The sequence below is a fragment of the Caenorhabditis briggsae genome (genome assembly GCF_000004555.2).
Source record: "Caenorhabditis briggsae complete genome, chrIV, whole genome shotgun sequence".
In the NCBI taxonomy this organism is placed as follows: domain Eukaryota; kingdom Metazoa; phylum Nematoda; class Chromadorea; order Rhabditida; family Rhabditidae; genus Caenorhabditis; species Caenorhabditis briggsae.
Genome location: NC_013487.2, coordinates 3461039 through 3477152, shown reverse-complemented (window position 1 = coordinate 3477152; position 16114 = coordinate 3461039). Strand labels below are relative to the sequence as shown.

Sequence of the window (16114 nt, the reverse complement as noted above, 5' to 3'; positions counted from 1 at the left end):
GATAAAGCCTTTTCGAGTAGTAATTCCTGTACTTGCAATAGAATTTTTTGGATACGCGAAATATATATTTATTCGGTGATAAAAAAGAACACTTGATGCGCAGAAATTGAAGGCTTCGAATTCTGGGAATTTGGAAATTTTACGTGATTCACAGAAATTGAACGTTGCAATTTCTGGGATTTTTCACAGAACTAGAACGGTTCGAGTTCTGGGATTTTGGAAATTCACGTGATTCACAGAACTAGAAGCTTTCAATTTCTGGGATTCTGGAAAAGCATGGGGGGGGGGGGGGTAGGGATTCAAGAAGGGTCGTGATAAAGCAAAATGAATATTAGGAAACTATCGTTGGACTTGTTGTTTTCCATAAAACGGATCCTTCGAGCTTGAAGATAATTTTTCGATGTGAGCTCTCTGTTGGCTGAAAAACTAGTTGAAAATTCTGAGTCGCATTGGAAGGGTTGAAGTAAAAATATAAATACAAAGCTTAAAACTTACCTTTGTCACATACAGTACTTTTAAATGAAATTGATCGAGATAGTGGAAAATTTTTGTTCATAAACTATAAAAGATTCCACGCGATGTTTTGAAAATTTGAAAAAGTTTTGAAAAATTGGCAACACGGATTTTTATTGATTTTCCGTCGAAGAAAACTGAGTTTTCTTCGACGTTCAGTTTTTCAGTTTTCTTCGACGGTAAATCATTAAAAATCAGTGTTGCCAGTTTTTCAAAACATCAAGTGGAATCTTTTATAGCTTTTGAACAACATTTTTCCACCATCTCAACCATTTTCATCCTAAATTACTGTATGTGAAAATAGTAAGTTTCGAATAAAAATGTTTTTTTACTTCAACCCTTCCAATACGATTCAGAATTTTCAACTAGTTTTTCAGCCAACATAGAGCTCCCATGGAAAACAATTATCTTCAAGCTCGAAGGATCCGTTTTATGGAAAACAACAAGTCCAACGATAGTTTCCTAATATTCATTTTGCTTTATCACGACCCTTCTTGAATCCCTACCCCCATGCTTTTCCAGAATCCCAGAAATTGAAAGCTTCGAGTTCTGTGAATCACGTGAATTTCCAAAATCCCAGAACTCGAACCGTTCGAGTTCTGTGAAAAATCCCAGAAATTGCAACGTTCAATTTCTGTGAATCACGTAAAATTTCCAAATTCCCAGGATTCGAAACCTTCAATTTCTGTGAATCACGTAACTTTTTGCAAAATTGAAAATCAACAGAAATAATGTAATTAAAACCATATTTTTCATGATTGCGTTGAAATAAAGTATTTCTGGACAAAAACACATCGATTATGACATTTATCAGTAGTTTAATATTTTCTGTGACGAATTACAGAAATTTGGACCATTTTTGTTTATTCCTTCGAGAATTAAAAATTTTGAAAATCGCTACTTCTTATATCCTTGATTTTCATCGCGTTTTGTGAAAGTTTTCTTTTAAACAAATGTAGGAAATTTTACTGTTTTTCAATTTCGTTAAAATTTTGGCAATTAAGCAGCCATATTATCTGAAAAAGAGAACATGGACATTTTAGAAAACTACAATTTTTCAGAAATTTATAACTTTCCGGGTTTTCATGAAATTTCAATTTTTCAGGGTTTTCTAGATAACTTGCAATCATTGGAAAACTGCGAGTTCTCGACTTTACTTGATCCAAAAATAGTAATCCTTACCTATGGAAATTCACAGTTTCAGGCCGTAAATCCTTGAGAGCCCTCCATTTTTTCCTCAACCCACTTAAAGGTGGGGGGACAGGAGATTTTACGGGGGATTTTTGGGGCCAGAGTATGCATTCTACCGTGACGGTGTACAACGCTTAATGTCACTCTGCGTACAGCTGTCGTCCTCGCCTTTATGTATGCAATCGGGCGTGCGGTTTCTCTTTGCCCGCGTGGCTCAGTCGGTAGCGGCGCCGCACCCTCAATCATTGCCCCAACAAGTTCAACTCCTCGAGGGGCATATTTAAACGAAATATCGAGAACATTATTTTTTTCATGTCCCCCCAACTTTAAGCAATTTTTGCTTTTCTCTTCGTCTTGAAATATTCTGATACGGTTGTTCAAGTTCCATTGGTGCCTGAAAAATTATTTCAGTTTCGGAATACTCATTTCCATTTGGAATTCTCGAAAAGTTTGATGAGATTCATCTTTTGGAAAAAGCAATACACTGGCAAAATGCTTATTATAATATCAAAAATATTTCGCCAGTTTACTATTTTTTGATATCGTCACAGAAACCGAGAGGCATTGACTCAAAGTCGAAAGTTACGGAAAAATCCCAAATAACGGAAGACTGCAATTTTTTTAAAGGATTTTTAAAGTTTTCAGTCAACATCAGAAAGATATTATCAGTTAAACATTTCTTGATATCTCAAACAAGAAACGAGATAATTAGGTTCCAGCAGACAATTTTTTCGAGGAGTTTCACAGATTTCAGAAGAAAAAATTCAAGTATTATTCAAACGTGACGAAAAAAAATTATATAAGAAATCAAAAATTGCAATAAAAAGTTTTCCAAAAATTCAAATTCTCAACCAAAACAGCGACGTAAAAAAGCAATAACCCTTGATGTCCCATTGACCCATGGAAAAGTACTATAAAAGAAGAGGGAAGTGGAGGGAAGAATCAGTTCTACCTTTCTCTGGAATCCAGAGAGGGGAAGGGCTCCGGGACAAAGATCCCGGGGTCTGGTGCCTTGGTGCTGGAGCCCGGGGTCTGGAGCTCCTGATACTGGAGCCCCGGTCCTAGGTCCGCATGGAGATGGATCTTGATCGCTCCATGGATCTACGTTTCGCTGTAACATGGTGCATCGACCGGAACCACCAATGCTACATCTGGAGCCAGGAGCACATAATGAAGGTGGAACTGGATTAGGAGCAATAGAAAATGCTGGTGGAGGATCTAGAAAGAATGTGGTGTTTTGAAGAAATCTGCCATGAAATTCAAGATAATCTGTTCAAGTGTTGGAACTGAAATCAGACACTTCATGATGTGAGATGATCTACGGGAAACAGGATCATTCGGAGCGCTTCTGATGGTTCGGACTGAAAATAAGAAAGAATTGAATTGATGGATTTCACCATATTTTTTAGAACTTTGACTAAAATCATTCTTATAATAAATAAATGAAGTTGCATCTCTTTTCTCTAGGTTAAATCGCACCGAAGATGCACCAGTCAGCAGTTTGTAGCACCGGAGGCAAACTAGGTGGTTATAATAATAACAATTTTAACTATGCACAAGCCGGCAACAAATTATCAAAAAATTATTCGGTTACAGAATATTTAGAAAATCTAAAACAGTAAAATTTCCTATTGTTATGAATCCTTTTGTTACGAAATCCTATGCTTAAAAATAAAAAAAATCATGCTTATTAGTTTTGACAATTTTAAAGTTTGTCTCATAAAACAAAATCTCGAAACTACAGCAAATTATTTTTAATAGCCACTTTTTTGACCCCTTTATCTCACAATCAGTTTCTGTAAATAATATCCAAAAATGGTCAATGAACAAAATTTTTGTCATGATACATTTTATCAGTTGATGAAACTTGGATATCTCTTACAGAATTTGAGATAATTGAGCTTGGATTTTCAACCAAATTTGCACGAAGAAAACTTGAATATGAAGATTTATAAAAATTTTCAAAAAGAAAAATCATTAAGTGAAATAATTCAAACAATTTGTCACATAGAAAAAAGACGAAGGGAGGGATTTGATTGATTCGAAGGATGATATTTGAGAAATATATAAAATTTCAAGATTTTTTATGGTTGTTCCAGATTCACATCCTCATCGAAATACTCGGAAAGACTTGTCAGGTAGAAACTCCAGTATCTGCAAAAGTTTGCGATTTTTAATTTGAAAAATTTGAAAAAAAAAGAGACTTACGAAATGTTGAAAAGCATATACGCCGTTGGGAAGAATATTGCACTGAAAAATGAAATATGCATTAACAAATTCAAAATATGAGCAATATTTCCAGTTTCATTGAAATGGTAAAGTTTGAAAAAATTTAATAGGTTTCAATTTTTTACAACCTGATATCTGTTGGAAAATTATATTTTTCAAGTTTCATTCATTAAAAAAGTGATACTAACCTATAAAAATCCACAGTTTCAGGACGTAAATCCTTAAGAGCTCTCCATTTTTTCCTGAGCCCACTGAACCATTTTTGTTTTTCCCTTCGTTTTGAAATATTCTGATACGGCTGTTCAAGTTCCATTGGTGCCTGCAAATTATTACAGTTACAGTTACAGAGTAATCATTTCTGTATTGAATTCTTGAAAAAACATTATTTGATTGGGTTATAGTCAGTGAGTGAGCGAGCGAGAGAGAGAGAGAGGAAGAGAGAGAGAGAGAGAGAGAGAGAGAGAGAGAGAGAGAGAGAGAGAGAGAGAGAGAGAGAGAGAGAGAGAGAGAGAGAGAGAGAGAGAGAGAGAGAGAGAGAGAGAGAGAGAGAGAGAAATAAAGAGAACTCACATAATCTTCCACTGGAGGTACTCCACTATCATTCCTCAACGAATTGACTCGTTTGTCCACCCAAAACTGGAAGTTTTCTTTTCTTTTTTTAGACAGGTCCATTTTTCTCTTTACCTGTCTTAATTCTAAATGAGGGCTTGTCTGCATACTCTTCCACGAGAATCCCTCGTCATCTTCTTCTTGTCGTTTTCGTTTTTTGACCTGAAAATTTCGAACGGTAAAGAGAAGCTTCAGTGTACTAGCTTTAGTTTAACATCTCAAAAATTTAAGATCTATTTGAAACTGCAATTATTTGTCTGCTTCAGATTTTGATACGTATAATAGAAGGACTAGCCTACTTTGACCCGAGTTACCTCGGCTCCTGTGAAAGATGCCAAGAAGTTGTCTACGGACAAAGTATTGGTTATAATATCTCAAACAATTTTTCAGTTGACTACTTTTTGATATCATTCACAGAAAACGAGTTAAATTGGGTCAAAAAAAGGACCTTCTGTTACAGTTTCCACAGTTTCAAGACTATATTATCTAGCAGAAAAAAAATCACAGCGATCCAATAGTCATTTCCATAACTTATTTAAAAGTCGATTTTCAACTAGGCAGAACTTCGGAGAGACGCAGACAGCGAGAGTATCTCGTTCTCTGCGTCTCTAATCTCCCACACTTCAAATCGCTATATTTCGGTCCTTGGAAATGCTAGAAACGTGAAGCATGGAAGAATTATTGAAAATTTTTGGTCCATTGGTAATATTTTTTTTCAAAACATACTTTTGGAGGTAAACCCTCATTCCGGGACATGAATCCAACGACTGCCAACTCCAAAAGTGATAAGAAAATGAATAGCATTCCGGAGAGCATCCAAACATCGATGGCTTTCACATACGAGACACGTGGCAGGTTTCGAATGATGTTTCCAAATTGGAATGTCATCGCAAGAAGAGAGTTCACACCCAACATTGTTCGTGCTGGGATTGCTCTGGAAGATTGGATATGAGTACTGTAATTTGAGCTCAATCCTATCGGTCCTCAAAAGAGATTGGAAAGTGGCTAACTGATAAAATATTGATGATATTATGATGAAAGTTTTTTAAGTTGACATATTTTTGATATCTCTCACAGGAACCGAGATAATTGAGCTCAAATAGAACCTTGCACTGTCGAATGTCAAAGCTTTTGGAACCTAGAAATTTTTTGTTTCAAATGGGCCAAATAATTCGGAAGTTGAAATTTGTGTGTTTCATTTACCCAAAGGAGTCGTTACATGTGTCGTGGTTTGAGCTACGAGGTCGAGAATTTAGTTGAGCAACGGCATAAATAAGCGCGGCACGAGTTACGGTTACTGTACTTTCAGGATCGTAAAACGGTTGCACCCCCCTTCGAATACAGTAACCATAGTACGGTCTAGGTTGTTAGGCCGTACAAAAAGTTTAGCAAGTTGGAAGGCTAACTGAAACCCAATATAAAAAAAAGAAAGCTTCCCAAAATTTTCAAACCTTTTCAGTTTCAAATAGTTGCCTTATAAAAATGGTCAGTTATCAATTTCATTATTTTCCATGCGGTCTATGCTGCGATTATTTCACTATCTTCAAAACCCTGACGAGTTGTCTTTACATTATTTCTTGCACCTCTTTTTTTTATGTATCGGAAATAGGAATACAGATTTTGGAAACGTCTAGATGATGTATTCTTAGTTTTATCCTTGGAGTGACTTCAAATTCGTTTTTCTGTTTCATCACTATTAGATTGAGTCAGTAAAGTTAGGTGCATTACGGCCAACATAAAACCTGTTACAAGAAGGAAATATGAAAGTTATACATAACTTTTAGCATTATTTTATCGTATATTTTAAGACCAATAAACCAGAGTCTTAAGACAACTTACCTCGGTCCCAAATAGAACGAAATCCATGAAATGACAATTGTGACCATAGTTGGGATGTATCCCTGCAGAACATACCATCCATATCTTCTCTGGAACACAAACGCCACTGTCAATTCGTCCCACCAACCAGCTGGGTACATCTGAATTATTATGAATAAATTTTCTGTTTCCATCATCTGGTATATGTCTTTAGGGCACAAACAGGGGTGGATGCGGCTTTAGAGCGTTATTTGGGCGGCTTTTAACCGGAAGCTCCTAGATCTATGGCAGCTGCGCCGACCACCACCACCTTGGCGAATCTTAGGCGATGTTTGGGCGAATTTTAAAGGCGACGCGTGCCTCGCGTTGCGTGCAGTAGAATTTCTTTTCGAAATCAAACTTTATCCGTTTTTTCCTATTTTAGCGTAATTCATATCATTTTCCTTGTCGTTTCTGTTCTAAAAATAAAAAAACCTTTTAGGTCACGCCCGGAACGACAATGCTCACCGCTGTGCCGAGAGATTTCCGAGTTTTGTAACCGAGAATACTACGATATGACTCGTCACTATGGTCAATCAGAGCAATCTGATAGCGTGGTAAGTGGGGAGGAGCTTTTGGTTCAAAGATCCTCAGAATCCCTAGATTCCAAGATCCTTAGAACCTCAAACCCCTAGATCCTTCGAAACCTAAACTCCAAATTCCAGCATCGTTCTGATCAACGATCCAAACGAGAAGGACTCTCCTTCGGCTCATCAATCCAATACGTATGCAAACCGGACAGCCTAATCGGCGGCAACGGCAAGTACATCGTCCACATCGACCCGATCGTTCTCGCTCGTTGTGGACTCATCCGTTCAATTTGTTATGAGTTTCAGTACATGCCATCTGAGGGATCGGTGATGTTCGAAAAGCAGATAGATGGTCGATATGCGTTGAACAAGAACGTAAAGTTGGTTTTCCGGGCCAACTTCTCACCAGCGTGTCTTGTGTGATGATGTCCCGACTTTCATCTGACAGACCTTATTGGTAAGCGACAATATAATCAATACAATTAACTTCGTAGTTTTTTCAGAGCATCCAAGTGACAACTACTGCCTACCCTACCCACATCATTATTCAACGCAAATCTAACAGACAATCTTTTTTTGTTATTCTGTTTATTCTTTTTTTTCTTCTGTTAGCTATTGGTTTTTAAAAATAAATCAAGTTTATAAAATTGATTTGGAGAGAAATTTCAGATTTTTTAGAGCCTATAACCAGATTTCATGTGAGCTACGCGAATCTTGAGCGTAGGCGTGGCGTCTTTAGAGCTGTCACTGGGCGGCTTCTACAGAAAACTAAAGCGACATCCGCGTGTCACAGCCCAGAAGCCGCTTAAATTCAACTTAAAAGTTGCGGGCAACAGCCGAGAAACCACGCTCCAATAGAAACGCCATCCTATACTTGCACTTTGAGCTAAATTATCTCGGTTACTATAAAAGCTGTCAAAAATGTGTGAACTATAAAAATGTCGGTGCTATCACAAACATTTTATCAGTTGACAGATTTTTTTATATCTCTTATGAGAACATAGATACCGTAAAACCTCTAATAGAACGACACCCGGATCGTCCACTTTGAGCCTATATATCTCACTTCTTTTGAAAGATATCAAAAAGTGGTTAACTAGTAAAATGTTTATCAGGATATCAGCAACATTTTACTAGTCAGCCACTTTTTGATATCTTTCACAGAAAATGAGATATATCGGCTCAAAGTGAACGATCCGGGTGTCGTTCTATTAGAGGTTTTACGGTAATCGAGATTTCAAACAAACCTGTTCTACTGCAATGACACTGAAGTTGACTAGTTTGAAATCCGGCAGATCTATCCTTTTCAACAAAATCACTGGGTACGGTTGATTCCACGACATTCGAACTTCTCCAGTGTTGTAGTTGAATCTGAAAAAAGAATGCTGTTTTAGATTTACTGTATAATTCGCTATTCTGTTGTTGCAGTTAATACTTTACCTTTAATATTCGTCTTCACAACAGCTTTAAAAGTGCATAACTTCATTCAACGGCGTCCAAAATTAATGAAAACTGTTTAGTTTTAAAGGGAACTTTGATTTTCTTAGCTCCGCCGAATTAGGTATAATTTTTCAGATCTCATCGAGCTCTACATTGCTCTGTTTGGTTTTTGAAATTTCTATAACTCACGACTCAAAAGTGAGATAACATTTCTGCTTATCAAACGGAAATCTCTTCAACTTCATATCACAAGGACCAGTCAGTTTCATTCGATAGTTTGTCCAAAGGGTTCCATTCGAGAATACCATTAGGAAGACGTTTCTGGAAATTTCCTTGTTTTTTTTTGATTTCAAAATCTCTACTCCTTTATGCTAATACCTTACCGAAACGGTGACTCATGAATCGCTGCATTTTTCGAGTTGATAAAACAAGTGTTCGGAATCCAAAGCCTCTGCAAAACCTTATCGTCGAATGAGATATTCCTTTTACACGGATTCATATCCTCGTAGACAAGCGCCGGATCTTCCCAGAATTCGTTGATGTAGAGGTCTGGAAATAACTGTATGAAAAGTAACAAAAGTAATGCATTACCAATTTCAAAATCTTGTGTTAGTTCTGAAACAGATGTCACTTCCTGGACCCACATATCGACGCGGACGTGTGTGGGATGAGATGGGATGTAGTGCTGAAAATCAACTTTTCAACTGTTTTTAAATGGAAAAACTATTTTCCGTTTCAAAAGCTTCAAGAGTTTCCGCCTCTTTCAATATTATTGGCTTTCAGCCGGTTTTTTTTTCAATAAAACAAACTTCGAAACGAAAAAGCTTTGAAAACTCCCTGTTTCAACACCTCTATTTGAATTCCCTCCCACCCAAAAATAATTAATTTTTCACTCATGTTCACCGTACCTTATTATAGCTATCCTTGAGCAATGCATTGATAATTTCGGTGTCATTCGCACAATTATCCAGTGATTGGGCGATTCCTTTGGATGATTGAGATAGAAGTTCGGTGAGGAATGAGACCATCACCCAGCCGGGATGACTCATCTGAAAAATTGATGGTTGGTTAAAGGGACATGATTATCAGGAACTGTTTCAGTTATTCAATATTACAAGAACTTTTTTAGAATTGAATTCTGTAGATTACAAGGATTCGTACAAAATGTAGTAAATAGATTTTGCTTGATTTTTGAGAGCTTCGGCTGAAAATCTATTTGAAACCTGCGCCGAGAGAGAGCAAATTAAGAGACGGGAAGATGCAAACCCGCTCTATTGCTAGAAGTTCTTTCAAAATCGTTGACCTTTCAGCCTCTTCAAAGACAAACTAAACAAATGAAGTGATTTTTGCAAATATCGCCGGATTCTATTATTGAAATTTTTTCTGTGTTTATTATGGAAGAGATTTTAGAAAAGCCGTTCAGAGTCTGATGGTTAACATATTTAGATGTGTTTTAGCAGTCCGAATGTGTGTACAAAAACTGGAAAACCTCACATCTTCTGCTACGCGCTGCAATAGCATTTTTTAGGAAATCCGAAATTTTTGATTTTCAAGTGATGAAAATAGATGACTTTCGAAGTAACAGGATCTGCTAATTTTTGATTATTCAGTTCTTGACCATTATTGGTGAATCAAAAAATGATTAGGTTACAAAATATCTGGAAAGTTTGAAACAACGAAAAATGTTCAAGAAGCAAGATAAATTGGGTTGACGTTAGTGACCTTTCTAGTACAGGTATTACAATATGAATACCAGTTGATTCAATTGTTTTAAAAATTAATCTAGGAAAGCCAAAAAAGGTTAGACCGGAATTATCAAAAATTTATGTTTCACTAAGCACGTTCATAGGAGTCTGAATTTAGTTAAGCCAGTATTGCAACGATATTTTGAAATATATGATCGAGAAGTCGGCTGCTGACTTAGCGGGTACGATTTTGACACCATTAAATCCTATTTTTGGACCTTCAAAGAATGACAACAAATCTCTGTCCACATTCCAAAAAAAGGTGGTTGTTTTTCCCTTACCCATCGTGTCATGATGCGTCACACACCTCCTCCTTCTTCTGAGTATCCGTCGTCTGAAGGTTTCAGAATCTGATTCAGACGAACAAGAAAAAAAAAGACGTTGTTCAGAATATAAAAGAAGAACACAGTGTATGGTGAGGAAAATGAAGTAGAAGAAGACGTCGGAGGAGGAGGAGGAAGGTCAGAAGGCAAGAATTGAATTGAGTTACGGACGAGAGAGGGACCGCCCGACTTCATTGACTTCTATTCTTGATTTTGGTGACGAAGAGAGAGGAATTCAGAGAAGACGAAGAGGAGAGGATGTTATAGATTTGACGACGAATATAGAAAGTTTTGAGGTTCTGCACGGAGCTGGTGGGTGCAAAGTGGGGGTGGTGGTATAGAATCGGAATTTTCAAATTTGTAAATAGAGATACGCTGGGAGAAATTCGATTTACCTTGCAGTGACGAGAAAGTTAGTTTGTTATTTCTTATGACCCAGTTAAACAGTAAAATTATGGCAAGCAGGTCATATTGTTAGTGACAGGTGTGACTTTTTTCTAACAGTTTTATTACTGTAGGCTTCGGCCATCAATGCACATGGAAAACGATGGTCCTGTGAAATGTGCAAGTGCGAACTACTGTATTGTTTGAGCCTATTTTGATGATTGTTTGCCTCTACGTCCATTTCGAACACGAGTAATGACCAAATAGTGTCATTAAAAACTACAGTATCTCACAATCAAATGTTATCTTTTTCCGTATAAAATAATGAACTTTGAAGTCCTACAAAAGTACTTAGAAAATTTTCGATTTGTCTGAAAATTTCAGAGTATACTACACAAAATAGAACTTCAATTTTGTAGTTGACAACTTTTTTTGTACAGTTTCATCTAAATGAGATGAAAGGCTTAAAAATTGCGCAACTGGTTAATTGGATCCCTCATATAATGTTCTCGAAATTCCGTTTAAATATGCCCCTGGAGGAGTTGAACTTGTCGAGACAAGTATTGAAGGTGCGGCGCCGCTACCGACTGAGCCACGCGGGCAAAGAGGCAGCCGGCACCAAAATGCATACATAAAGGCGAGGATGACCGCTGTACGCAGAGTGACATTAAGCGTTGTACACCGCCACGGTAAAAGGCATACTCTGGCTACAAAAATCCTACGAAAAATCTCCTGTCCCCCTACCTTTAAAACTTCGCGAAACAGACAAATTTTTGACAAAGGCGAAAAAAGGTTCCAGAATTTGATCATGGCCAATTAAATATAAAATTTCTTAAAATTTATCAAAATGTCAAAAACTTAAAAAAAATGATAACGCGAAATATATAAATTTTGAAAAAATTGTCAGTTTCTGGATTGTAAAACCGCATCGGGAACTATTTTGTGGTCGGAGCTTTGCTGTATGCACATAACAACAGAAGACAGCTTACGATAAAGTTCTCATTCTTAAATTTCAAAACCCTCATAGAATTGGATTTCGGTGAATGGAACAGTTATCTATGAAATCAGTGAAACAGTTTTTTTTCGAATTCTCTCAAAAAAGTTGAAGAAGCTAGCTTTATTTTATTTTTTTTTCGTTTGAAATTTAGTACTGAAAACATTTCTAGACTTTCGATTTTCATGGAGAAAATTTTCCTGCAAGCCAAACAGTAGCTTGGACCACTACTCTTATCAACACTTTGAAACAGTGATAAAAAATAAAACAATGATCTTTTTCAGGAATTTAGAAAATTTTAAAGAGGGGCACAGAAGTTTTCTAAACAGCTTCATGAATAATATTTAACTTTTTTTTTTCGAAAAACACAGAAAAAGAGTGCAGTTTCAAATAACTATTTTATTGCGAGCAAAACTGTTGAAACCGATCAAACTGACGATAAGCTATAAATTCCAGTCGGAATATTATGTTTTTTCAATGTTTTCCTAAATTTATCACTCCTGGAAATCGCCAAGATTTGCAGTTTCTATAGAAAAATGGAGATTCCGAAATTCAGTCAATGTTATTTTTGGGTGGAATTTCAAAAAATAAATCAATTTCAAAAATGAAGAACTTCAAGTTAAAAAATCTGTTTCACACAAGTTTTCTATATTACAAAATTGGAAATTTCATTAATAAAATTCCCTGAAAATTTGTATATTTTTCAGGATATCGTCAAAAACGCCACGTCATCAGTTAACAAAACTGTAATTTCAATTCTGCTACAACTTAAACAGAAAAAAAAAAACATTGGTTTTAATTTCAAAAAGAAAATCATTTCGTATCATAAAGACCAGAGTAATTTATTTCTGGAAGTTCCTAGAACTCTTTTTTATATTTAGTGGTTACTTTGATTGAAATTTTCACAGAATAAAAATTTGAATTTCTAATAGTGATAAACTAAAGAAAAACCTACAAATATCGATAAATCAGTTAAAACGTTCTTCATTCTGCTCCAATTGAAACAGAGAAAAATTTAACGGAAATTCTAAAAACATTCTAAAAATATGTATAAAAATCTGGTTTTTCCGTTGATTTTTGTAACAATATTGCTTTTCTTTTTTCACTGTTTTCTGCTATAACTGAAAGAGAAAAAGTTTATGTTGTAACTTTTTCAACAAAAACTACAGTAATCCAAAAAAAATTCTGTGACGATGTCATCCCATGTGACTTCTTCTTCAAAATGAAATCGAAACAATGTCAACAGAAAAAAGGATCCTACAGGAAATTTCATTTTTCTTGCTCCATTTGTTTCCTGTTACAATATATCTACTCATGACCTCCCTACCCCTAACTCGAAGAAAAAAAGAAAAGATAAAGAAGAAAAAAGGGTCCATAGGGGAAGAAGAAGCTGAAAGTTTCCAGAAACTTCTATATCAAAACTGCCGCTTTTGGTGTAAAAAGGAGGCGCGGCTTTTTTTTCGTTCTCTTTTTTCTTGTTCCAGCCATTTTCATATTTTTCTCACCCGGGGGCATATTATGAGAAGAACAAGAAAGAGAACATGTTGCTTTTGGAAAGAAAAAAAAAACAATAAAAAGGGTTGGGCTGCTTTGTTTTTTTCTAGCCTCCTTTTCTGGTTGGTTAAACTATTAGGTTGGTAAGAAAGTTTCTTCCTTTTTTGGCAAAATTTTTGATCAGATTTTCCTAAAAGCAGAGGGGGCAAGATCAATGAAAGTAACGTCCATGAGCATTGTGAGTTGTCTGGTAACGCTCTGGTAATTTCTTGATGACATCGGACCTGAACGACGAGAGCTGCGATTGAAAATGTGGGTCAACTCCTTTTTTTGTGTCAACTTTTCAATTGAAGTATTTTCTATGAAGATGACGTTCAAGAGCCTTCCTCTAGTCACAGGTGGTCTCGCATTGTCGCGCTGGAAGCGGACTTTCGTTTTTTCCCCTCGTTTTGATTCGGCTGTCAAATTCAACTTCTCCAATTAGAAACTATACAATGCGGCAGTTATAGTGGTACCTTCATCTAAAAGTTCCCAGACTCCATCCCATTGAAAAACCACCAAATACATAGCATCCCCGTTTTCACGTAAAATTTAGGTTTCGAGACGTCCAGAGCTAGCTGTTCTTTGGCAATCAACTGACCTTTCCACACATTAATAGAGTAACTTACCCATTTATCATCTACGGTAATTAGATCCCCCACCTAACTGAACGTGCGAAGGAATGATAGGAGAAACATGCTCATGTCCACTTGGAATATCGTAGTCCTTCAAAGCCATATCGTAGTCCTTCAAAGCATGGGGTAAGAATCGATCCAGTTCTTGAAGTTGCCAAAATACTTCAATCTGTTCACAACACTTAGTTGGCTAACCGACAATGCCTTTGAGATTTTACAAGTTGTTTGAAGTGAATGCGACTTCATGACTTTTAGCAATTGATCGAGATCCAACTCACTGGGCCGTTGGCATCTTTTAACCGGTTCTCCCATATGCGAAATTTTTTGAACCAAAGGCAAACTGTAGGCGATGACCGAACACGTCCCTTATATAACTTCACCAATTGCTTGTGAATAACGGGTTTTTGAAGACCAAATAAAAATAAAAGTATAGGCATGTTGCTTATGTACATTGGGATATGGACCAAAAGAATCGTCATTTCTCCAACACGAAGTGAGATAAAAATTAGAAAATCAAGGATCTAATAGACACTGAACACAGCTCTCCAGCAAAAAAAAATCTGGCCTGGTACGCCACTTTGATAACTAGAAACCGAAGCTCAGAAAGAACCCTCCCAAAAAGGAAGAAACTTTTTTACCAACCTAATATATGGAAATGTGGATAATGTTAAGCTGAGAATTTTAATATTTCAAGTTTGAGTAGTATGGACCTATCGCGGTACCGAGGTGGTTATTTTGGTTTTGAAGAAGTGACAATGTTGATACAGAGAAATATTACCTTTCGAAAAAACTTAAAATTTTCCAGTTTCGCTTACAAGTCGTATTTCGATGAGTATTATTATTTCGATGAGTTCGATGAGTATTATTGAAATTGTTAAATCAAGTATTTCGAAAAGTTAAAACATGTTAATGTATGAATTCAGTTTCTCTGATTATGACCTAGTATTTAAATGTTAATTTGGTTCAAACTTAACATTTAAATACTAGGTCATAATCATAAGCTGCACATTTGAATGAAAAAAAAATGTTGATAGATGTTCTAGGAATTGTGAGAAATACTGAAATTCCGGAAACACTAGTAATTGCACTTTTTAAACTTTAAACACCGTAGAATCTCAGTATGGCTAAACAAAAATGGGATTAACAGAATTATGCAGATCAAAATAAAAAGAAAAGTGTTTGAAAATTGTTCTCAAGAATCAAGAAAAGTAACTGAAACAGAAAAGTATATTTCAAAAAAAGTTATTTGGAGAAAATGGGGACCATTGAAAAAAGTATACGGAACATTATTTCCTGAGCTAGTAGATTCTGATTTCCACAAAAAATTATTTTATGAATAAAACACAATAGTTTATGTAAAAAACTTTTAGGAAAAAAATACCTAGAAAAGTTTTCTTTTACTTTGGCTGGAACGCAAAAAAATTTTAAAAAAACACAGTGTTTCACATTTTCTAGATTTCATTTTAACAATATTGAAAATCCATTCTGATTATTTAGTGAATAGTCCAATTTCCAACATTTTCCTAGAAAAGGTATATAAATTCAGTCATTGTGAATAATTACGAAAACTACCTGAGCCAGAGAAGCGTATTTTTAAAAAATAATTTGGAGAAGGTAGGCCCAGCATATTTTCTCAATTTCAATATGACAACAAAGCGAGAATCCAAGAATGTAGATCAATATGATTGCTAATATAACTTCAAAACAATTTTCCCATCTTTTTGATTTACAGCTCGACTTTTTCATTACCATGTGAGTGCTATTCTACTAATTTTTGTATTAAAACAAAGGTTCATTGAAAAAGTCAATACGAACAATTGAAGGAAATTTATTCTAATAGTTTATAGTTTGTGTACTTTTATAAAAAAATTAATAAAACAGACTCACTGAGATAGTCAAATCAGTGAAATTTATTCTGGTCACTACTATTTTTTTCTGATTTTAACAAAAAATTATGTTTCAAGCGGAACATTAAGTTTACAATATTTACTCTAGTTTTACATTCAGACTCTAAATAAACTCCATTACACTTTTTTCGAGAAAAAAACAACTGAAAAAAAACTCACCTTGTTCCTAGAATCCTCTCCGGATGGCGTCGGTGTGTTTGACCTTTTGAATTCCTAAGAAGAAA

General features: G+C 35.7%; 2 protein-coding genes across 2 annotated transcripts; one reads left to right on the top strand and one right to left on the bottom strand.

The window, feature by feature from the left end:
- Positions 1-3788: 3788 nt before the first annotated feature.
- On the bottom strand, positions 3789-9418 carry Cbr-acc-1 (the record flags this gene model as incomplete). Its single annotated transcript, XM_045244973.1, has 11 exons — positions 3789-3858; positions 3913-3954; positions 4122-4252; positions 4504-4569; positions 4618-4704; positions 5269-5476; positions 6382-6521; positions 8177-8300; positions 8559-8690; positions 8753-9054; positions 9278-9418. The coding sequence occupies 11 exons, from the start codon at positions 9416-9418 to the stop codon at positions 3789-3791; spliced, it is 1443 nt and encodes a 480-aa protein (XP_045091126.1).
- Positions 6689-7738, top strand: CBG23635 (the record flags this gene model as incomplete). The annotated part of the gene is made up of 5 exons (XM_002647797.1): positions 6689-6735; positions 6842-6956; positions 7065-7346; positions 7433-7547; positions 7599-7738. 5 exons carry the CDS (start codon positions 6689-6691, stop codon positions 7736-7738), a joined length of 699 nt encoding a protein of 232 aa, XP_002647843.1.
- Positions 9419-16114: the final 6696 nt, after the last annotated feature.